We start from the raw sequence: 16,041 nt of genomic DNA, 5'->3' as shown, positions 1-16,041 counted from the left end.
ATATATATATATATATATATATAACTTATATGAAAATCTGTTCATGGTCACAAAGTTTAATGGTGTTTGGTTAAGCTCAGGACTCTTAGGAAGAAGAAAATCTTAATTTACCATTGGTGTCAATCAGGTTTCCTGCTTTCTAACATTTGTGCTACATTAAGAGAGCTAGGAGAAACTAGTCTTTTTTGATCCTATTGAGGAACAAGGTCAAAGAAAAGAGAATGTAAGTTTAACTAGTAAACTATGGATTCCAAGGATCCAAAGGAATTTCTTAGATTGGCCCACGTCTCACTGCCCTTGTAACATTTCCATGTCAAATATATAGTTTCTTCAGTATCACTAGATGAATCTGCATTCTTGAAATTTTGCACTAGTTAGGGAAGACTTATGAAGAGTTAGTGTAATACAGGCAAGTCGCATCTTAGGCGCATTTAACATGCGCAAATTCAGCTTTGCGCGGTCGGCAAAAATGGGGGGGGGGAGAAAAACAACAATATAAAAACTGCATCTGCAGTGCGGGCGATTCTGCCCGCCATTGAACTCAATGAGTGTTTCACTATACGCGGTTTTCGCTTTGCGCGCTAACCGCGGAATGGAACCCCCGCGTAAGATGTGACTTGCCTGTACTCTAAATGATGCAGTGCTGTCTGATGAATAGAAATGGTAAATATCGTACTGAATTTTAGATTTCCCAACTTGAATAGAAAACAAAAAATGTGCCTTTATAAATCTTTCAAAGGATATTTATAGTCTCTTCTATAAATTAATAACATACTTTCTCCTTACAGAAATAAGCTGTCTTTAAACTAGAAAAGATATAGAAAATGTAGCGAAATTGCTCTGTACTTGTATCCTTTGTGATTTGTAAGTTTAATCTTCCTATTAAATTCAACTTCCCAAATGGCTCAATATTTTACTGTTGCTTTATCTGGGCTCTTCCCACCTGAAAAACTAATTTTTTTTCAATGGACTCCAGAATAATGTTGAAAAAGGCAACAAGCAGAAAGCTTTTTTGCAGGTGTAATAGGAAATGGTTCAAATGAATAATTAGAAACAGAAACAATGGGAAAGCATGGTATTTGCTGCCACCTGTTGGGTATCTTGCCCTGGAAAATGCAGGTAGAATTGTTCAGACAAGAGCTAGTGTGCGCTGCTCAAACTAGATAAGTGGATCTTTTCTTTTATTCCAAATTCTTGAAGGCTACATTTTTACATCCTGCACAGCCAAACGTTTGCCACTTCAATGTATTTACATAAATGATTGAAATAGCTCAACTCTTACTTTCTTCTTGCCACTTAATATTTATTTGCATTTCCCCCCAGCTCTTTTATGCATTTATATTCCCTTTCTTTTGTTTTAAGTTTTAGTGTATTGTAGCTAGCGTGTGGCTACAATACCTGCTACTTTTTGTTAAGCTTCTCTTATCCAGATCTACCACACAACTATAACCTGGCACTCTCCCCCATATTGGGTGTACTCAATGAGATGTTAACACAAAAGTAGTTGGCATTACCCTTTATTCCCAAAGGTGCCAATGGTGAGGTAGTGGGGAGAGGGCAACAAACTGCAGCCCAGAAGGGTCTGGACTTCATGTAGGGGTACAGAGCAACATTTCAGTTGCAACATGTTAGAGTATGGCAAGTAGGTGTGTGTATAGAGAGCGTGATGCTCCAGAGAGGAAAAGTTACTATATAGTTTAGGATAATTAAGTGAACCAAAAGCTATTTATTAATTGCTTTTTTCTTTTGTTTCATCCTAAAAGATGACAATCTGCATCTCGTAAACAATGAGTCCCAGTCTCCAGCAGTGGAGGTCCTTCCTCACCTTGACAACCCAAGCTTTGAAGCAGATGAAACACGCGTTCAAGAAATCAAATCCTAAAAATCTGTCAAGCAATGTGGAATCTGAACCCTTTGTAGCAAACTGCCAATTGTGGTCGTTATGTACGTCAAACAGTATAACAAATGAACTACTCTGTAGCAGCAATGTTGCATTGGAAATATTGGGATGAAATGAAATTTTTTTTAATAGATCACAATTACATGGCTTGAAAACTTAACCTTCTTCTAATTTAAACCTTTTTATCTTCCGTATGGAATTTAGTGCAAGTATTCTTCAGATAAAACTCTCAAAGGAACGTATGAAGAAAACCATCTGATTTTAACATTGAACCAAACCTTCCTAACCCAGCCAGTCTTGTGCAGCGACATTTCCATTCAGCCTGTGAAAACACGCTGCTTTTTTAAAATATTGTACTAAGCGGATTCTCCTGTAGTAGCTGTCTCTGTTGGGAATTGTTTGATTTGGAGCTCATAGATTTAATGTAAAGATCAATTTTGATCTAGTTGTAATAGAAATCTATCTGGACTTAATTGTTTTATGTAAAGCAATGATCATGTTAACTGTCACTGCACCAAATTAATAGGACAGAATTACAAACTAAATACTTATCAACCTTCCCCTGCCCCCCAAATATTTTTGTGGAATATTAAACCTATTTCAGATGAGGTAAAGGTTCTAATCCATCATATAATGCAACATATATTCGTAAACCTATTTGAAGGGTTTTAAATAACAGGTCAAGTCTGACTTGCACAATATTGTAAAGGGAACAATTCCAGAAGTGCTGTTTGTTTGTTTTAAATACCCTATTCACTTTCTCAAACTTCTAACTTGTGAATTAATGGACTTTTAAATGGAGTCTGAAGGCTATCCTATGGCTCAGCGGTTGTATAAATAGCTGCAACACCAGCAATGTTTGCTAGTCCACACTTTGTGGGAGTCTGAAATGCTGAAGACTGTCAACTGAGGGTGAAGGTCTACGAACACCGAATAGAACATGGTAAGGCAACAGGTTGTAAAGAATGCTACTGAATATTTGGGGGGGGGGAAGTGCATAGTTTAGCAAACTGGATAGAATTGCAATGACTCAACTGATGTCCTGTAAATGAAGCTATAAATTATTGCTGATAGTTTTCTAATATTTGGGGAGAGTGGAACACAAGGGTGCCTTAGTACAAAGTCTAGAGCCTCATCCACCAAAGTTAACTAAGTACATCTATAATGCACTTTATTTTTATTTTGTGTCTTTATTCTTTATTCTGTGGTTTTGTTCCTAATACTAATGCTAACAGAATTTAGTCTAAAGAACAGCAATAATGTACTACTGTTGAATCTCTTGGGAGAAAACAATGCATTTTCTTACTTCTGTGTAGTATGATTAAGAATGTTGTAAATATTTCATGATTTGTACTGAATTTCTTTGAATATGAAAATGTAAATAAAACTATATTCAAATGGCCTGTCTGATACTTGTGTATGTTTGTACATAACCACTTTTATTACTAAATTCTTCTTCTGGGTGGACCTTAACCAGATATTTCAATGTTTCTCATTCCTTTTTCCATCCACAATCCCAAAACTGTTTGGTTTTTTTTCCCCCTCATGTCCATATCTGAGAAGAATGGTGTTTCAAAGACCAAAAAAATTTACTAAATATCAGTTAGATAGTAATACACATAATAGGTAGTATGCAACACCCATAACATAATAGGTAATACTATTTTGACACGTTTACTGTTTGTACTGAAGTAGTGCTGAGGGCCTAAACCCATTATAAACCATTCTACAAGTACAGGAAAGGATAGTCTCTGCCCCAAACAGCTTCCAATTGAAGAGACAAACCACAACAGGTGCGTGGAACAAGCTGGAAGTTTTTGGGGTGGAGAAAGGGGGTGGAGGTATGATATATTGCATAGGTGACCTGAATATCTAATTCATAGGCTATCTGTAACAATTCTCACAACAGCCTAGCAGATGTCTGTTTTCTGTATGCACCACAGCAGCGGAATTTTAAGAAAGGAGTTGATGGAGAATGAAGTAGCTTTAAGGATTTTTGACAAGCTTGCCTACAGAAGGGGTGGCATGGGAGAAAGAGGCAATCAAAGCTGGTATTTCAAGAGCAAAAACAAAGGTTGATGGGATAACCTAAAAAGGGGTCGGTAAAGCTCTAACTCCAGTTGTAGATGATATGCAAATGTAGCAGCTATTTTTAAGAACTGGTATGTTAACTTGGCGATTTGCACCCTTCATCAATATGTTTTAAATTGATATTGCACACCTTGAAATACAGTGGCAGAAGTATTACAAAATTCCATGTGGCTGTTCAATGGTACGTATAATTTTAAGAACTATTGTACCTTTTTAAATAATTGAAAGTATTAAGATGATAAACACACATCCAGTCAGTGTACGTGTCCATTACGTAACTTTTGCAAGAATTACTAGATAATCTGCAAGCTCTAGAACAGTGGTTCTCAAACTTTTTTTTTCCGCGGACCACTTGAAAATTGCTGAGGATCTCAGCAGACCACTTAATCTTTCCAAATGTTTGTACCGTTCGCTACAAACTATTGTAAAGTGCTTTGGATAAAAATGCTATATATGAAAAAAATTGTTCTACAAATAAAAGCGCACAACTCATAGTTTAAGATCAGTAATCTTACCTTTCTAATGCGATGGATGTGCCCTCTACCGCGGCAGCCCCCAAGTTGGGGCTGGGAAGGGGGGAGGGTCTCTCTCCCCGGCAGCCGCAGCCCTGGAGCTGGAGAAAGTCACCTCTTTCTCTCGCTGCTGCAGCCAGGCATATCCCAATTTCCTCCCATGCCCCCCTCCCATCTATCCCCTATTCCCCCCCAAGGCCACCACCTCACCTTACATATGCATCTTCTCCAGGGTCCAGGCACCTAATTAGTGGAGCCACGCCTGTGCAGCTCCACTAATTACATGGGTGGCCCTTCATTATCTCGTGTGCGGCTGCCCAGGCACGCACCTTAGAGGGAACTATCTGTGGACCTCCTGAATGGAGCTCACAGACCACAGTTTGAGAACCACTGCTCTAGAAAGCACCATTCATCTTGTTTGCTCAACTTGTGAATGAAGTTGAGTGGAATCAGATTCTGCACACTGATCCACTCTGTCTCCCCTAACTGTGCGTCTCCACTGGTAATGAAGGATTGGAATGTGACAAGCATAGAGAGCGGGCAGCCTGACGTGAATCAGTATTACGTGGATATTGGTCATGAGAGGGAGTTGTGCAAGCTGAAACAAATACAGCAAAGGATAATGACAGCTCTGCTATCCAAGGGCTCGGTCCTCCTCCCTGTTATGTTAGTAGCTGAACTTCCACTGGCTACAATTCAACAGAAGCAAGATCTGGTCCAAACTGACTAATCAAACTACAGGAAGTCTATTTGATAGTAATGTATTTTACAAATCCTATTTCTGCTCCTGTCTCTTGTACCTAGGTTTCCCCATATGAACATAGAGTGCTAAAGCCTATTTAACATTCTGCAGTTCTCTGAAGTGCAGTAGTTACGTTTTTCTTTAATATTTCTGCTAGTAATATAAAAGGCAGAGTCTGGATCATAGGGGTACATCGGTGGGGTACATATTCTGCTCTGCATTTCCCCGTTACTCAAACAGTACATGAAAATAATGTTGAATTGATTTTACTGAGATTGTAAACGCTCTGGGGTAGGGATGGTGTGCCCTATGTTTTGTAAAGTGCCTAGCATATGTAAGGCATGAGATTGGCAGGGCGGGAGGAGAATGGACCAGTAGAAAGATTAAAGATCATATGCATGTATACATGGTGGCTGGAAAATTTGTTCCATTGAGAAACAGTATGTGGCCAGACTACTGTAATACATATGCACACAAGAGGGCAGAGTTAAACTTGTGTAAGCTTATTTTCTCCCCCCCCCCCCCCTCAATATTTCCCCCCTTTGCTTAACAGGCTAGTTTTAATATCGCATTGACACATTTTGCGTGGGCTAAAAGTCCATTTGTAAAAACTCTAGCTCTGCACATTTCTTGTTAAATGCATGCACAATATTTACATCTTTAAATACTTCCATATGCCCAACAAGCCGCAAATCACTAGCTTGTGTATTTTGAGAAACAATGGTCTTTCTGTTTTCTTGCGCTTTGCCTGGAGTCCAGAGGAGCTCAACGAAAATGAGAAAAGGTTTAGAAAGCCTAACCTCGGAGGAAAGGTTAATAAAAAAAACAAAACCTGAACTTGTTTAGTCTTGAGCAAAGAAGTCCGAGGGAAAGGGAGTGGGAGGGGGAACCAATAACAGTCTTCATGTTAAGGTCAGTTATAGAGAGGATGGTGATCATGTTCTCCATGTCCACTGAAAGTTGGACAAGAAATAGTTTTCATAAATTGTAGCAATGGTGATTTAGTTAAGCTATTAGTCTCCCTCCTCCCCCCCCCCCCTTTCTAAGAATACTAACAGGCTTCCAAGGGAGGCAGTGGAATTTCCATCACTGGAGAGTTTTATGAACAGGTTAGACAAACACCTGTCAGGGATGGTCTAAGTATACGTGGTCCTCACACCGTGCAGGGGGGATGACTAGAGGATCTGTTGAGGGGGGGCCTTTCCAGCCCTCCATTCCTGTGATTCTAACACTACCAGCATCACAGTCCATGTATTTGTATTAATCATAAGGCTTTGCATTATTTCCTTTCTAGTTGGTCCTTAACTGACCTTACCTGTTGTGCAACTGTGATTTACACACCCTTATAAGTTTTGAACTGCCCACTTTGTATTTACATAAATATTCTTTGGCATTATGGAGGTATGTAATTTACAAGCAGTGATAGGAGTGGCCCTCTAGGCAAGCTAGAAATAGGAACTTGCCTGGGGCTAGGGTTGGTCCTTTGTTTATTAATAAAAATGGTTAACAATGTTTCTGAGGCTTGGTCCTCTGCTGCCAGAGAACAATAACTGACATATAATCCTAAAAAGCTGTGGGCTTCTGGCTTATTTTGCAGTTCATTGTACATAGTGCATGCTCCATTAAAATCTTTGCAAATACAGAGTACGGGGAATACTGTGGTACTTGCAAATGGTAATGGCATAGACTTTAATGACTACCATATAAGCATTGAGGTTACCACTGGGAAATCTGGATATCTCAATTTTTATTCTGCTCACCAAGAGAAACCAGAGCAGATTAGGTCCACTCATGCTCCTGTGGTTCCCCTCCCTGAAGAAATTCTGCTCAAGAGGTTTCAGTCAGAGACATGTTTGAGTTCTTTTCAAGAAATCCTGCTGGAAAGATTTCTACTCAATAAGATGATGTGGCAAAATAGGGCAATGATGTGAACTGTCATGTGTGGGCTATTACCTTTCATAACCCAAGACTTTTCAGTAGGGAGATTTTGAGCACTGTATTGTTCCTAAAAGTCTGAAAGGATTTATTTATCATCTAAGGCAGAGGTTCTCAAACTGTGGTCCATGGACCACCAGTGGTCTGCAAGGTCTAAGGTGAGCGCCTGGGTGGCTGCACATGAGACATTGAAGGGCCACCCAGCTAATTAGTGGAGCCATTCAGGCGTGGCTCCACTAATTAGGTGCCTGGACAAGACACTCATGTGAGGTGGTGGCCATGGGGGGAAAAGGGGGTAGGTGGGAGGGGGGAATTGGGGATATGCAGGGCTTCAGTGGCCAGAGAAAGAGGCAACTTTCCCCAGCTCCAGGACTGCAGCTCCCAGGAAGAGACGACCCTCCTTCCCAGCCTCAGCTGTGTGGCTGCTGTGGTGGGGAGAGGGAGAGACCCCCCTCCTTCCCAGCCCCAGCTCAGGGGCTTCTTCGGTGGGGGAGAGGGGGCACATCCATCAAATTAGAAAGGTAATACTACTGATATTAAAATATGAGTTGTGTGCTTTTAGTTGTAGAACAAACAACCTCTAATTATTAAAAAACTTCACTTCTTCAGATACTATCCTCTAGTGCAGCCTGGCTGCTTATATAGTCCCAGCTCCTGGGGGTGGGGTGATGTTTACTTTCATCCAATTAGCCCCTCAGCTGTATCTCTACTCAGTTAATTAGCTGCCTCTGCCAACTGACTGTCATTCAATCAGGTCCAAATTAATGTATACTGTTGGGAATTTTAAAAACCAGGTGCACCAAGTCAGCTCCTGACTCAACACACTCCAGGAAATGGTCCATAATGTCCTCGAGGGCCTAATCATGCTCCATGAGATCCACAAATGCTTCAGACAGGTGACTGCTTTTCAGTGCCTCATGCCTAAAGTTACCTTCATGTGAAGCCATGCAGCTGGTCAGGGCAGGCCCACACTTGGTGGCACTGGCTAGGGCATGGGCCTGGCTATAGCAGTTGGAGGATGGATGGATTCAGCACATCCAGGTGTCCTCTCTCACCACAGGGTTCTTATGAAAAGCGACCTACAACTTTCACCTGTCCCTCCCTGGTAGAAAACCCCAGGGAAAAGCAAACATAATATGGCCTGGCCTAACCTCCCCCAGGACTGAATCGCTCCTAGGCTGTGTCCACACTGGAAACTGGGGTAGGATAACTTACTTTATATCGGTGTACATTTACATCCTACTGCTAATGTGTGCATAAAACTACAACTGCAATATCTTCATTAGCATTTTACGTTATGTTAGTAACCCTGTATTGGCTAACCCATGACAAACACACCTTTTTTTCTCTAGTGGTGACAGGCCTCCAAAGTGAAGCTACATCCTACAGGTCAATTAGCACCCCATTCCTAGGCACACCGGGGTAAATTGAGGCTGTTTTAGAGTTAAACCCAATTGAAGCTCTGGGAATGGATTTCTCTTAAAGCATGTTTGCCCTGGAGTTTCTTACAGTGATGTAGCCACACTGCCTATAGATGCCCTAGTGCAGTCCCCTATTGTAGACATGATGCACTAGTTTAAAAATACTTTACACCAGCACAGCTTACCCCAGTTCAAGCCCTTGATAAGAGTTAAACCTGATTTCTTCCCAAATTCTGCATCTACACTGATCCCCTGAGCTTCAGTCACCTGTGCTTGGACAAGCAGCTAGAGCTGGGCAAACACTGCCAAACATTTTCTGTGAATGTTTGGCTGAAGTTTGCTTTGACTGTGTTTGTGCTCACATATGCTCTAGGGCCTGAGTTTACTGGCAGGAGTGTTCTCGGAAAGGATGACATTTAATAAGTCGCAAACTGGAGTATATGTGCCAAAACTGATTTCTGAATATGTAATAATGAATATTCACACTGAAAATTGGATTTGAAGAGTTACACTCATCAGATCAGAGAATGAAATCACATGCAGTACCATGTGACCTATACCACCAATCAGAACTGCTCACTAACAAACCACAGCCCAAGATTTCTTTGGTGAATAATTCTGAATAAACAATATGTGAGGGAAACTGAGTTGTTCACAGACAATTCACAGAGACAAAATTTGTCAGATAAATTATTTATTGTCACAAGCATGTGGGAAGCTCCTTCTTTTGTACCTATCATATATTAATCCTAAACAAAGAGACACTGCTCATGCATAGAACACACAACTGATGATGCATTACTGTTCCACCAACAAATTTCAGTGACTGGAGCGCCAATTCCATTTAAAACAAAACAAACAAATCTAAAACACCCAAGACAGTGTGATCTCGTGATTAGAGCAAGAAGTCAAGAGTCCAGTCCCACCTGTGATACAGTGTTTTGTGTGTGGAAAATCACTTATTCATTCTGTGCCTCGGTTTACCTGTCTGTAAGATGGGGAAAGTAGTATCTACCTACTCACAGAGATGTTGTGAGGCTTAATTAAATAATCTTACAGCTGGTCGAAAATATGTCACCATTTTTGTGACTGTTTTGTCCCGTCTTTGGCTGACATTTGAAATTTAATTAACCAAAATTTCTAAATTAATTTTTACCAGCTCTATGGATACTCAAAAAACAGGATGACATTTTCACAAAAATTCCATTTTTTAATTGAAATGTTCATATATGGACTGACCTTTTAATTGGAATTCAAAATTTAAACGGAAAAAAGTATCAATTTAAAAAAAATGTGACCAGCCCTATTTAAAGTTTATAAAACACTTTGAGTGAAACCATGGCCCTGTTAAAGTCAAGAGAAGTTTTGCCATTGACTTTGATAAGGCCCAGATTTCACTATTTGAGATCCTCAGGAGGAAGGTGTTAAATAAGCGTAAAGAACTGTTATAACTATTATATAAACACATACATACACCCCTTTTGTTTGGTGTTTCTTTTCCTTTTTTTTATTTTTATTTTTCTAACTACTGTCCCTCCTCCCCCTTCTTCCTATCTGATCTATTGTCTTAGGTAGATCTGATATACTGACCTGCAGGTACAGCAATTTCTACTATCTATAAGGTCATCTTGACAGTGGTATGTATAAATCAGGAAGTGATATGATCATGTAAGCACATTACAAGTGTTACCATTCACATATGTAGTCTTCATTGCTGACACTCCCAGCTTTCTGTATATATTCAGGAAAAAAAGTAATAAAATTTGAATGACAGATTATGTGAATTATAAAGGGTTATTTCTGGGTCCCTTTGGCTATTAAATTTGAATTTTCAACCCTTCTCCAAAGAAACCTTTCTGCATGAGTTGGCCCACTTTTTAAATTAAGTGTAAACTACGTTTAAAGAGAGGTCCAAACCACCCCCTACCCCTAAAAATCTATTGTTGCTGATATTGGTGTGCAATCTGTTATGATGCAGCCAGCCTCCTTCATAAAAGAAGGGAGGGGAGAGATTTTTCACTCCCATGTCCCCCAAATAGTGACCCCTATTAGTGTCTTTTTTTAAATACACTGTGCTGCAGTTTTAATGCACCTGGTGTGGGTAAGAATGCAAGGCTTTCACATGGTTGATGTTAAACGTGCAAGGAGCAGCGTGGCCTAGTGTCTAGAGCACTGAACTGGGACTCAGGAGACATGGATTCTGTTCGTGGTTCTGCTAATAGCCTGCTGGGTGACCGTGGGAGAGTCACTTCCCTTCTCTGTGCCGCAGTTTCCCCATCTATACAATGGGGATACTGATACTGACCTCCTTTGTAAATTGCTATAAAATCATAGAAGATTAGGGTTGGAAGAGACCTCAGGAGGTCATCTAGTCCAGCCCCCTGCTCAAAGCCAGACCAACCCCAACTAAATCATCCCAGCCAGGGCTTTGTCAATCCAGGCCTTAAAAACCTCTAAGGATGGAGATTCCACCACTTCCCTAGGTAACCCATTCCAGTGCTTCACCACTCTCCTAGTGAAATAGTTTTCCCCAATATCCAACCCCACTGCAACTTGAGACCATTGCTTCTTGTTCTGTCATCTGCCACCACTGAGAACTGCCTAGTTCCATCCTTTTTGGAACCCCCTTTCAGGTAGTTGAAGGCTGCTATCAAATCCCCTCTCACTCTTCTCTTCTGCAGACTAAATAACCCCAGTTCCCTCAGCCTCTCCTCCTAAGTCATGTGCCTTAGCCCCCTAATCATTTTCGTTGTCCTCCACTGGACTCCCTCCAATTTGTCCACACCCTTTCTGTAGTGGGGGGCCCAAAACTGGATGCAATACTCCAGATGTGGCCTCACCAGTGCTCAATAGAGGGGAATAATCACTTCCCTCGATCTGCTGGCAATGCTCCTACTAATGCAGCCCAATATGCTGTTACCCTTCTTGGCAACATATCCAGCTTCTGTAATCCCCAGGTCCTTTTCTGCAGAACTGCCACTTAGCCAGTCGGTCCCCAGCCTGTAGCAGTGCATGGGATTCTTCCGTCCTAAGTGCAGGACTCTGCACTTGTCCTTGTTGAACCTCATCAGATTTCTTTTGGCCCAATCCTTCAATTTGTCTAGGTCACTCGGGACCCTATTGCTATCCTCCAGCGTATCTACCTCTCCCCTCAGCTTAGTGTCATCGGCAAACTTGCTGAGGGTGCAATCCATCCCATCATCCAGATCATTAATGAAAATGTTGAACAAAACCAGCCCCAGGACCGACCCGTGGGGCACTCTGCTTGATACCGGCTGCCCAATAGACATCGAGCTGTTGATCGCTACCCATTGAGCCCAACAATCTAGCCAGCTTTCTATCCACCTTATAGACCATTCATCCAATCCATACTTTAACTTGCTGGCAAGTTCTATGTCCCCCTCCCTGTTCTATGAATGAAAAGTGCTATCTATGAGCCAGGTATTATTGGTTTCAGAGTAGCAGCCGTGTTAGTCTGTAGCTGCAAAAAGAACAGGAGTACTTGTGGCACCTTAGAGACTAACAAATTTATTAGGTATTATTGTTCACCCTCAACTGCCCTTCCTTCACCTCTATCGTTTTCTGTCTTTTGTTTGATTGTCACAGTTCTTTGGGGACATGGATTTGCTCTTCCTATGTGTCTGCACAGTGTCTGGGACATTGCATCCTGTAAATAACATTGCAGAGGGAATGCATGGTTCATGCCAGGACATAGATTGCATGCACAATCCTTGTCTGTGGCTGAAAGGGGCAGGCAGTGTGCACGTTTTGGCAGGAGCTGTGTGTATGTGTGTGCTGACAGGAGCAGCGTGTGTGGGTTGGGGAGCTGGCAGGACTGCTTGTGTGGGGGGGCAGGGACAGGCTGTGTCTGTGTGTTGGGGGGCTGGAAGGATGTGGGGCTGGCAAGGACAGGCTGTGTGTATGTTGGTGGGGCTGGCAGGACTGTGTGTGTGTGTGTTTGGGGGGGCTGGCAGGACAGGGTGTGTGGGGCTGGCAGGGACAGGCTGTGTGTGTGTTTGGGGTGGTAGGGACAGGCTGTGTGTGTGTTACACCCACATCTCCATGGTACGCCCACAACTTGAATACTGTGTGCAGATGTGATTGCCCCATCTCAAAAAAGAGCTATTGGAATTGGAAAAGGTCCAGAAAAGGGCAACAACAATGATTAGGGGTATGGAATGGCTTCCGTATGAGGAGAGATTAATAAGACTGGGACTTTTCAGCTTGGAAAAGAGACAGCTAAGGGGAGATATGATTGAGGTCTATAAAATCGTGACTGATGTAGAGAAAGTAGATAAGGAAGTGTTGTTTACTACTTCTCATAATACAAGAACTTGGGGTCGCCAAATGAAATTAATAGGCAGCAGGTTTAAAACAAATAAAAGGAAGTATTTCTTCACACAATGCACAGTCAACCTGTGGAACTCCTTGCCAGAGGATGTTGTGAAGGCCAAGACCATAACAGAGTTCAAAAAATAACTAGATAAATTAATGGAGGATAGGTCCATCAATGGCTATTAGCCAGGATGGGCAGGAATGGTGTCCCCTAACCTCTGTTTGCCAGAAGCTGGGAATGGAAGACAGGGGATGGATTACTTGATGATTACCTGTTCTGTTCATTCCCTCTGGGGCACCTGGCATTGGCCACTGTTGGAAGACAGGATACTGGGCGAGATGGACCCTTGGTCTGACCCAGTAGAGCCATTCTTATGTTCATGTGTGTGTGTGTGTGTGTGCGCGCGTTGGGGGTGTCAGGGACAGGCTCTGTGTGTGTTGGGGTGCTGGCAGGGACAGGCTGTGTGGGTGTGTCAGGGACAGGCTGTAGGTGTGTGCACTGCCCGAAGCCCACACCTCTCCCAGGCCCAGGTACCAAATGGCCGAAGTCGGTGCCAGCCCGTTTGCAGACAGCTGTGGGGAGGCCCACTTCCCTGTCACAGGACAGGGTGTGTGGGGCTGGCAGAGACAGGCTGTGTGTGTGTTGGAGGTGTCAGGGACAGCTGTGTGTGTGTGTGTTGGGGTGCTGGCAGGGACAGGCTGTGTGTGTGTGTGTTGGGGTCAGGGTGACCACATGTCCCGGTTTTATAGGGACAGTCCGGATATTTGGGGCTTTTTCTTATATAGACGCCTATTACCCCCCCCCACCCTGTCCTGATTTTTCACACTTGCCATCTGGTGACCCTAGTTGGGGTGCTGGCAGAGACAGGCTCTGTGAATGTGTGTGTGTTGGGGGTGTCAGGGACAGGCTGTGTGTGTGTTGGGGGTGCGTCAGGGACAGGCTGTGGGGGTGTTGGGGGGCTAGCAGGGACAGGGTGTGTGTGTTGGGGGTGTGTCAGGGACAGGCTGTGGGGGGGTGCGTTGCCCGAAGCCCACACCTCTCCCAGGGCCTGGCACCAAATGGCCGAGGTGGGTGCCAGCCCGTTTGCAGACAGCCGTGGGGAGCCCCACCGCCCTGCCACACACCGCGCGCGGCGAGGGCGGAGCCGAGGCCCCCGGTGGGCGGGGCTGCGCGGTCACTCGGCCACCACCAGGCAAACGCGGGGGCCGACCCAGCCCCCGCCCCGCCCCGCCCCAGAGCGGCGCTCAGCTGCCGCCCACCCGCCTCCCTCACGGCGGCGCGCCGGCCGCTGGGGCTGGTAGTGCAGGGCGGCGCCCGGACCGCGGCCGCCGGCCGCCAGCGAACTACATCTCCCGGCGGGCCTGGCGGCGGCGGCGGGCGGCGCCCCCCGCTCGGTGGAGCTTGGCAGGCCGGCTGTGGACGTGGGAGCGGAGCGGGGCATGCGGCGGGCGCCGAGATGTGGCTGAAGCCCGAGGAGGTGCTGCTGAAGAGCGCCCTCAAGCTGTGGGTGCTGGAGCGCGCCAACCGCTACTTCGTGCTGCAGCGGAGGCGAGGCTACGGGGAGGACGGCGGGGGGCTGGCAGGTGAGCGGCCCGCCCCGCCCCCGGGGGGGCGCAGTGCCGGGCCGGGAGGCCCCTGCTGCCGGGACCGGTGGCAGCCCTGTCCCGGGGGGCTCGTGGCAAGCGGTGGGGCGGGGTGGGCTGAGGGTCTGGTTCGCCCCGCGGCGGGCTGGCTGCTCGGGGGGCTGCCCGAGACCCAGCGGGGCAGAGCCGGGCACGCCCCGGGGAAGGGGGCTGACCAGCCTGCCCCAGGCATAGCGCTGGGTCCCTTCTCCTGGGGATATTGCTGGGGAAGCTGCTGCTCCTTCCCCGGCCCAGGGGGTAGCAGGCCGGGGCTGGCAGTGGCAAGGCATCTGCAGAGGCGAGGGGGGCTGGCAGCGACGGCGGGTAACTGTTGACAGTGGGGGCGGGGCACAATTTAAAGCAGCAGTTTTCAAACTTTGGGAGCTGAGCCCCCCCCACCTTTGCGTTACAATTTTTGGTTGCGTGCCCCCCCCCCCTTACAAAAAGAGGTGAGGTGCTGCTCCTGAGTCCTGCCGTGCGGGGCCGAAGTCCAAGCCAGCTGCCATCGCTGCTTCCCCCCACCTCCAGTGTTCCTCTGCCACCCCCCAAGGGGGCCGTGCCGCCCAGTTTGAAAACCTCTGATTTAAAGATTCTGGTGCAGCGGGGTTCAGGGCAGGGCATATAAACCCTGGCAGACATTGGGGGGCACATGACCCCTCCTGTCTTCCCCCCACCCCCATATGACACTTCTGGACTGGCTGAGGGGGATAACAGGTCTTTGTTCTCAACGTAACAAGCTTCACTTTATAAAAAATTTAGGCTGTAAAATCTGAGCTCTACTCATCTGTTTGTCCAACTGGGGCTGCTGGGTGCTACTGTCATGGAGCAGGTGCCTGTTGCGCTAGGTGCTGTACAAATAGAATTCCCTCCTTACTAAATTGTGGCTTCTCTTTGCTTTCCCTTCCCAGGAGAAATGCCCTGGATGTCTAGGAGGGTTTAGTTCTTGGATTCTCTGAACGAGTCACTCCTTTCTGGGTTATCCAAGGCAGTCTCCTGCTGTGGCATTGTGAATGACAGAGAGATTTTTAGAAGTGTGCACGTGAGGGTTTAATCATCTCATTGAAACCCAGTGCAGAATCCTCCATCCTGGTGGGGAAAGATGCACTATCCGGCCTGTGAGACAATGAATCCTGACTCCAGAATGAACGTTGGTGGCTCTGGATATGTCATCCTTGTGTTGGAGACGTGGATAGGACTGGGCACACAGGTCATTTGCAGGGAAGAAAGGACGTATGAAAGGAATCATTAGTAGCCCAATAAACCTCCAAAAAGGCTGCAACAAATTTCTAAGAAATACAGAGAAAAACAGGTTTGGGTTTAGGAATCAAGGGTGATTCTAGTCATAAACACCACTGTAAAAGTGTCAGGTTGTTTAATTATGAACTCAACTCTTCCGGGAAGGACTGGTTTGAGCAGCAGCTGCTGCTTTTGCTGGGCAGTTAAGTGCTTTTCCAGGGAAGGTAAATCATGTATGTGCATTGG

General features: G+C 45.1%; 2 protein-coding genes across 4 annotated transcripts in view; both read left to right on the top strand.

Moving 5' to 3' along the window:
• Positions 1-3,293, top strand: part of RNF128 (ring finger protein 128) — a 68,189-nt gene extending 64,896 nt beyond the window's left edge. For both annotated transcript variants that reach the window (XM_024210147.2, XM_024210146.2), the window contains exon 7: positions 1,764-3,293. In XM_024210147.2, coding sequence (XP_024065915.1) covers positions 1,764-1,882 — 119 coding nt within the window. In that variant the 3' untranslated portion in view covers positions 1,883-3,293. The remainder of the gene's footprint in view (positions 1-1,763) is intronic.
• An 11,060-nt stretch (positions 3,294-14,353) lies between these two features.
• Positions 14,354-16,041, top strand: part of TBC1D8B (TBC1 domain family member 8B) — a 60,927-nt gene continuing 59,239 nt past the window's right edge. For both annotated transcript variants that reach the window (XM_026652931.2, XM_026652930.2), the window contains exon 1: positions 14,354-14,520. In XM_026652931.2, coding sequence (XP_026508716.1) covers positions 14,394-14,520 — 127 coding nt within the window. In that variant the 5' untranslated portion in view covers positions 14,354-14,393. The remainder of the gene's footprint in view (positions 14,521-16,041) is intronic.

The sequence above is a fragment of the Terrapene carolina genome, unplaced genomic scaffold, assembly GCF_002925995.2.
Source record: "Terrapene carolina triunguis isolate 2854851 unplaced genomic scaffold, T_m_triunguis-2.0 Scaffold131, whole genome shotgun sequence".
NCBI classification, from domain to species: domain Eukaryota; kingdom Metazoa; phylum Chordata; order Testudines; family Emydidae; genus Terrapene; species Terrapene triunguis.
Note: the sequence above shows the minus strand (reverse complement) of the source record. Positions and strands in the feature narration are given on the sequence as shown.